General features: G+C 41.2%; 1 protein-coding gene across 1 annotated transcript; it reads left to right on the top strand.

The window, feature by feature from the left end:
- Window positions 1-3,906: 3,906 nt before the first annotated feature.
- On the top strand, window positions 3,907-5,271 carry LOC149812186 (uncharacterized). Its single transcript, XM_089992999.1, has one exon. The coding sequence runs from the start codon at window positions 3,907-3,909 to the stop codon at window positions 5,269-5,271; it is 1,365 nt and encodes a 454-aa protein (XP_089849125.1).
- The last annotated feature ends 3,317 nt before the right edge of the window (window positions 5,272-8,588 follow it).

Raw genomic sequence — 8,588 nt, 5'->3', positions numbered from 1 at the left:
AGGTCTGGTTTAACCTCTGTACAAATCAAACCCGACCCGTTGACACCCCGATAAAAGAAAAAAAAATTAAGAGAGAAAAATGCAAATCTGAGTTCTCCCAACCCCTCACACACATTCACGCACGGCTCAAATCTGAACCCTCACACACACACCAACACACGGTGGCACCGATCCTCCAATCATAGTAGGGACATCGACCCACACAAAAGTACAGACCCACACGTGTGCCAGCCCAAAGCCAAAATAGGGCTGGGCTTTTAATTTTTAATTTTTAATTTTTAATTTTTAATTTTTTTAACTGGGCCGGGAGGTAGGATTGGGCTACAGCCCCCCCCCCCAGCTATACCTTTGTTTCTAGTTGGATGGCATCTAGAGCACCAAAAAATGAACGGCTTAAAAACAAAGAAAAATGGTAGTGCGTGGGTTGCCATTCATCTCATAGATGAACGGTATCCAAGTGATAATATCGTCAGAGTTGCCTCTCAGTCTCTGACCTGAAAAGTTCTACAGTTAGGAACGGCAGTGGACCAGGGCGGAGGCAGGGGATAAGATCTCCACCCCCCGTACCATCTCAAAATTTCACCTTCCATTCCGGCCTTCATACCACACTAGTTTTGATTTTAACTTCCATCCCCGTTTCATATCCTCTATCCTTGGTCTAAACGAGGCAAGGCAGGATTGGCCCCATTTCTCTCCGGTACACGGCCATCCCTAAAGGTATTTTAGTTATTTTACTACTTAGAACGGGGCGAAGCGGGACAGGGCAGGACGAAGAAAGAGTAAGTCCATCCCAACCTCCGGTTTCATTTCCTCCATCTGCCATCCAATATGCCCCTGTAAAGTACTGCAGTAACATATGCATGTCCCAGTATGCAATGGGGCGCATGTATTTGGATTGGACCACATGTCACATTGATTTTTCTAATTGTCTTAAACCGACGGCATCACCACTTGTAGAATCAAGTGGAGGTTGGCTTCTCCCTCCACTAGGATGATCTCCTCTAGTGTCCTCTACCAGACCCATCACCTACCTGCTAATAATTGCAATTGCTCTCTTTCTATCTTGTCTGTGCGTTTAAAGGAGTTGATCCAGTTAGCTTTTCTCATACGTGGATTAGGGGTGGCAATCGGGGGCGGGTTGGCGGGTCAGAATACCTCAACACGAACACGACCCGTTGAATGTGGCAAACACGAACATGACCCATTTATTAAACGGGTAACCCGACACTGACATGGTTAACCCGTTTAATAAACGGGTTAGGTCGACACGACACAATTACACGACACGGCGACCCGTTTATTAAACAGGTCAACCCGATAACATAGACACGATAAACGGGTTGCGAGTTGTGGGTTGACGGGTTCGTGTAAACGGATTTAGGTTATAGTTAGATAAGTTTATATATATATATATATATATATATATATATATATATATATATATATATATAAACGGGTTGCGGGTTGATGGGTTCGTGTAAACGGGTTGACCCGCCCACCTAACCTTTTTATTAAACAGGTCAAACGGGTTGACGGGTTGGCATACCCCTAACACGAACACGACCCGTTTAATAAACGGGTTAGACAGGTCAACCCGTTTACGACACGAACCCGTTTAAGCCAAACCCTAACCCGGCTAAGAAGCGGGTTGGCGGGTCGGGTCAGATTTTGCCACCCCTAATGTGGATACAATATTGTTAAACGATTCAGATCGAACTTGCCCTTAACCGATTTCAAAACAAGGGTCAATTCGACCCCCCTTCAAAAATCAACCAATTTTGGCTCAAACCTTCTGACTCAACAAAAAAATAGGTCGATTTGAAGTAGAATCAGTAAATTCTTTTTTTTTTCTCTCTTATTTTTCTGTTTTTGTATTTTTTCTGATTTTTTTAATAGGAATCGAAAACAATTCTTTGGTTTTTTAAAGAAACCGGTTGTGTATTAATTAGGCAATTAATTGGAGGACTTAATGTATGGGTATTGCGTAACAACATTGGAACTTTATTTGTTTTTCTTAGGTGGGTGAGTATTAATTAGTCTATTAATTGGAGGATTTAATGTATAGGTATTACTCAATCAGTGAGGGTGCGAAAAATAGCATAGGGTAGTGCCTAATGAAAAGGACTGATGAAGCTAGCAGCTGCTGCTTCTGAAAAGAGAAGCATTGGCTCCCATGAAGCCTTTCCTTTCTCTTCTTTTGATTTTCCACCTATTTTTTTTTTCAGGACAGTCTGTTGAGAGGTGGTCCAAAGACACTGCCCAAATCCCACAATGTCTATCCACTTTGCTAAAAACAACCAAATCCAGCCTTCTCAAATCTCAACCATGCATTGCTGCACCCACCAACAAAAGTGGTTGTCCTAGAATGCTGCTGAATTTTCACTAGATTTTTCTAATGCTTTATTCATCATTTTTGTCTCTCAATTCAGGTCTTTAATACCAACCAAAGGGACACCTTTCCTTCCCCAAACTCCAAGGCACTGCACCAATATCTGGTAATGGCAGCTCACTGAATCGGTGTTGGTCCCCTCTCTCTCCCTTGTGGTAAGGTTGGTTGGACCACCCTCCTTCCCTCCTTTCTATCCTCCCTAACTAATCCTTCTACTTTCTTCCTTGTAAATAGGGTAGATTAAGGCTGTCAACGGGTCGAGTTTGGTTCATACTTAGGTCAAACCAAACTTGACCTCGATTTTTGGGTACGGTATTGGATTCAGACACATCATAAGGGAAATCATACCCGGACCCGATACCAACTATATAAATCAAACTCAGGTCATGTTTTATCATTTTTATATCGAAAAATTGTGGGTCTTAAATGGGTCAGGCCAGGTTTGGTATAAAATTTTACAAACTATACCCGGGTCCATGTATTAATCGAACTTTTGGGTCCGAATCTGAGTCTTCTAATTTATCACCAAACCCAGACTCTATAGGATCTGATTCAGGTCGGGTTCGGGTAAACCCGACCCATTGACACCCTTAACATAAATGTGTTCAGCATGATTTGTTTGTTAAAGGATCAAGTCTTGAATTGTGTTTTTTAATATAAAAATATGATCTTTTGAGTTATCAAATTATAGAATATTGTGGGCCCTTGATTTTTGAGTTATCAAATTATTTATTATGATACCCAAACCCTGTAGGGTTTGGTTCGGGTCAGGTCCAGAACCTTCTTATTTATCACCAAACCATAACCCTAACCCTATAGGGTTTGATAGTAAAACCCGACCCATTGACAACCCAACTGATCCATCTTTGTAAAGCTCTAGTTTCGATAAAGATGCAAGTAGGGTTTGCACTGGCTTTGCCAGCCAATTCTCATCATTCATAATTAATTCAAACAAATCCAGACTTCTCTCGTCTCTGTCATCATCAATACATAATCATCATCATCACCCTTGAATATCGTGTTAGTAAACAAATCCTTCTCGATCCCGAAAAAAACAGAAAAAAAAATCCTACATACCAAAACTCTTGCATAATAAAAAAACAAGGAAACCTCGAACTGGATCAATGAAAGTTGCAATGAATAAAGAAGGACATGTATCCTACCAAATACTTGTCATTATCACTGAATACATATTATGAGTACTACATAAAATGTGATTGTGAAGAGATGTAAATATGGACATACTTGTCATTTTGCTTGGATGTATTTTAGCAGCCATCTTCATCACTATTATGGCGTAGCCTGTCGGTTCGCAGTCCCTCGTGAACCGTGATAACAAGATGCTAACCTGCCCTCAATTTACATGTGGAGAGAGAGAGAGAGAGGTAAAGGTTCCCCAGTGTGTACACAGTTTCAAACCAGAAAAATCATGCTCTGGAGAAAGCATTGTGGTTATATTTGTTGGGTGTCCCTCTCCTTCCTTTTTCCCATACATAATCACTTATAAAGGATATAAAATGGGTCTTCCTATTCATGCACATTGCTTTCATCTTTTTGTGATTTTATCTCCTCCCCACTCTCAGGTCTCAATGTCAACACCAAACTCAACCGACACCCCATATCCATTCAGACCATCTCAACATCTTCACTTCATATTCTTCTTCCTCTTTGTCTTTCTTGCGATTACTCCTTATGCATCCTCACAGACAGATACCTTGTCTCCCATGGAGAGAGGAGAAAAGGATTCTCTGTATTTGGTGATCCAATCCTTGGTTGGTAAATCCTGGAACGGCAGCGATCTCTTCCCTGACCCGTGTGGCTGGACTCCCATCCAAGGCATCTCCTGCGATCTGTTTGGAGACTTCTGGTATGTTACTGTCATAAACGTTGGTCCCATTCATGACAACTCACTCCAATGCACTGAAACAGCAACCATTTCACCCCACATCTTCCAACTCAAGCACCTCAAATCCCTCTCATTCTTCAACTGCTTCAGCTCCCCACATTACCCACAAAGCATCCCCACCAAAAACTGGGAATCACTGTCACAGACTCTTGAAACGATGGAATTTCGCCGGAATCGATGGTTGGTTGGCCGGATCCCGGCCAGTCTCGGCTGCTTGAAGAAGCTGAAGTCGTTGGTGATGACTGATAACGCTTTGGAGGGAGCGGCGCCCACAAGTTTGGGTACTTTGGTAGCTCTGAAGAGGTTGGTTCTTGCAGGAAACAGGCTGAGTGGGGGAATACCAGCTACCATGGGGATGTTGAAGGAGCTGCTGATACTGGACCTGAGCTCGAACAGGCTATCTGGGGAGGTGCCAACCACGTTTGGTGGGCTTGGTTCCCTTCTCAAGCTGGATTTGAGCAGCAATTCCCTCTCAGGAAAGCTGCCACAGCAACTGGGAGGTATGAGGAATCTGACAATACTGGATTTGAGGAACAACAGTCTCTCTGGTGCGTTGCCAGCATCTTTTGGGGAGATGGGTCTTCTCGAAGGGATGCTTGTGGGCAGCAACCCTTGGGTTGATGGGTGCTTAGATGTCCCTTGGGAGAGGCTGGGAAGCTTGGTCACTCTTGATATCTCTGCTTCCAAGTGTGTAGGAAGCATTCCTGAATCACTTGCAGGGCTAAAGAAACTAAGGTTTCTTGCTTTGAATGACAACAGTTTCTCAGGTGGGTTGTCTAAGAAGCTAGCAGGGTTGCCTTCTGTGAGTGGCATGTATCTGAACGGGAACAGCCTATCTGGGGTGTTGGATTTCCCACAGGAATTCTTTGAGAGGATGGGGAGGCGTTTGGTGGTGTGGGGTAACCCAAATCTGTGCTACCCATCTAAGTTGCCTAACAGCTTTGCACCTTATGGTATACCACCTTGTAAAGGATGAGAGAGAGGGCAATGGTTGGTAATATTACTCAATGCATCTGCTTGGGGATATTTCAAATCACACCTATTTCAAATCACACCGCCACCATCAACACTAATTATGTTTCATGGGTCTGGTGTAGCTTTTGAATATCAAAAGTAGGTATTTGAATTCGCTTACTGTTCTTGAAATCATGCTAATCCTGTAACCAAGACTGTAGAATTAGGATGTATAGAAAATTATATATTAGATATCAATCAAACCTTTTGGTCTTCCTTTTTCTGTCTTTTTTTGCTTTCATTGGTTTTATCTGATGGTTTATTATTGTCGACATCTTTTTGGTCAACGAAGTATCAGCATAGCTCCCATGTTGCATATATTGCATGGTTGTAAACTGTAGATGGAACAGTAATGGCGTCAACGGAGGCTATCTTTTTTGGTTTATTTCCTGTTGTGATATGCCTATCGTACGCGTATGGATGTGGGGAATTTTTTGTGGCCATGAAAAGGATGAAGATTGTTTCATCTTTGGACAATGAGACAGACAGAGGGAGTATGGCAGGCCTCGGTATTTGGGGTTCGCTGGCTTCTGCAGTTTGGCATTCAATTCTATGGCTTGGTGAAGGTGCCATAAAAGTCAAAAATCAATGTTGTCTGTATCGGTATTGGCCCTGAACCGATTGGCCATCGATTAAGCTGTATCGGCCGATATTGATACTCAAGTGAATCATTCTGTATTCGCCCAAAAATAATAATAAAATATTACGTGTGAACAATGTAACATGTGTTAAAATTAATAAATTAATTTTAAAATATTATCAAAAATAGCCGATTCAAGCTTGGAATATTTCGATTTTCTGCTGGTACGATATGAATCGATACTGATTAACATTGTTCAAAATCAATGTGGTGGCTATATGGCTATGCTTCCCCCCTCGCATATAGAGAGAGAGTGGTCTGATGGTGATGATAATTTACTGTTACATTGCCTTTCTGATTTTGAAAATTGAAATACTGTCTTCACAAAATCTCATGAGATATCATGATTGTGTTTTTGAAAAGTAAAAATACTGTTTAAAAGAAATTCACTTTCAAAATCAAAATCTTGTGAGATTTCAAATTGAGAAAGTGAATTTTCTGAATCTCACTTTTAAGGTTTTGTGCCAACTCATGTCAAAAAAGTTTTATTTGGTTGCTTTTGGGTATTATTCAAATGAAATTCACTTTCTAAATCTCACGTGATTACAAATCACATTAGATGCATCCGAATGTACCCTTACTGTTACATAGAAATTGATCTGTTCTATTGCTATGAATGAGCTACAATGGCTATGCTTTCCCCAACACCCACACTCAGAGAGAGAGAGAGAGCCGAAAGTAATTCAACATTACCACTCATGAAGATCAACAAAATGTTGAACCCATGAACTGAACAAGAGCAAAAGCCAAAACAAGTAAAGAATGCACAAGAGAACGCCGGAGCCGCTTGCCCAGATTGCGACAAAGGATAGGTAGCATCAGCGGGAGGGAGTGAAAGATCACTAAGATGCATACGCAAGATCGCATAAACATCTACCAAGATTTTATGCACCAGGTTTTGAATGTTAACTGGAATATGATGAAAATGAGCATATATATATATATATATAGAGAGAGAGAGAGAGGTCTATTGTTGACGAGAAATTACTGTTATATAGAAATTTTGCAGTTCTATTGCTATTGCTGTGAATGGGCTTCGATGGCTATGCTTCTAGAGAATATTTTAGCTCTTGTAACTAATGTAATGTTACTGGAGATTCTGAGAACTGCTTCAAGACACTTGATCATAAAATGAAGTAAAAGCAATAATTTCTTTTATAACTTAAGGCACATGTTTGATGTGTGGGATTTGTGTATTGTGAGTTGTTTCTTTCGTCGGTGTCGGCAGTGCTGTGACCCAGATACGATGGTTACATCAATGGGGTGCACTCTAACACTGAACAAGGCCAGCCAGCTAGCTAAGGGTCCATATTGGGCCCAGTTACCATGGTTCAATAAAACCTCATTCTAACTTCTATTGCCTTTTAAACTTTATATGTTAGGCTACCAAAGGGGGGCTCCGCTTGTCTGGTAGGAGCAGCGGGCATCACCAAACGCATGTAGTGAGCACCTGGGTGACATAGTTGGTAACCCAATGCCACCCCTCTCATTTGGGGGTCTACTGTTTTCAACTTAAATTTAGCCCTACGTAGTTCAGTAATCTATGTGGAGTAGGGGGCAAATGGATCGGGTATATTGGGATGTCCGATTCGAATTGATGCATTCTTTCAGGATGTGGATCCTTAAAATAATGAGAAGATCCAAATCTGATCCTCAGATATGCTTCCGTCATGTTATTTTTAGATTCAGATCAATAGTTTAAGATGGGATCCCAAATCCAATTTGATTGCTCTCTTTTTTTTCATGTGAGGGCTTGTTTTTAATATTTTTCTTACTTTATGACTCGATTCAGATCTCTTATTTGCATTTTCAAATGGGATTTCTGTTTGGCAATTTCTGGTTCTTATCCAATGCATTTGCAACCCTAACATAGAGGTTGATTGAAAGTTGATAAAACTGTTTTCTTTCAAAAGTCTTGTCAAATGGAGGTATATGGGTGCCCTCTCCTGTATACTTGCTACAAGGAAGAAGCCTGTGTATGTGCCCCAAGATCAGAGAATTAGCTGCGCTGGCTCTTCCTGCCGGACTTACGGTCGCTGTCAGACCGGTAAGATTATCCCTTGCCCCCAGCGAGTCACCACACTTTGTCTTATCTAAGGGGTGATACCCATGAGATTTGAACCTAGACCACCAGCCTAACGGCTTAAGCTCCATCCCACTACGCCAAACCCCTTTGGGTGTTGTTTTCACTACTTTGAAGTGATTGTTATGACCACAACCGGCTTATACAAGGGTCAAAACTACTAAGAGCATTTCATCCAACGTAAGCATCTAGATAATTTGGAATGCAACATGGCATACCCAGAGGATATAAGAAATGCATAGGGAAGAAGGTTGGATTAACCTTGAAAAAAGCTATACAAAAATGGATATTTGACTTAAGATTTCAGGGTATGTTTTGGTAGAGATTTTACCCATTCAATAATGAAATCCGGTAAATAAAACAAAAATATCTTCTATAAAAAGTACACAATGAAAATGTGGAACTACATAATAAATATCATGGAAAGCAATGTCTAGCCCAGAATTTTCCATGACTATTCTAAGTGAGTCCTTTGGGTTTTATGGAAATGCATGTAACCCAGTGCATTTTTGCGGAGTTCACCATTGGGATGCAAACACAAGCTCCTCTTTCCCTC

Source organism: Nuphar pumila, chromosome 17 (genome assembly GCF_984573655.1).
Source record: "Nuphar pumila chromosome 17, dmNupPumi1.hap1.1, whole genome shotgun sequence".
In the NCBI taxonomy this organism is placed as follows: Eukaryota; Viridiplantae; Streptophyta; class Magnoliopsida; order Nymphaeales; family Nymphaeaceae; genus Nuphar; species Nuphar pumila.
This window is presented reverse-complemented; position numbering and strand designations above follow the sequence as displayed.

Coding starts and splice junctions, on each gene's coding strand:
- LOC149812186 (XM_089992999.1), top strand. CDS start 3,907: ATGGGTCTTCCTATTCATGCACATTGCTTTCATCTTTTTGTGATTTTA.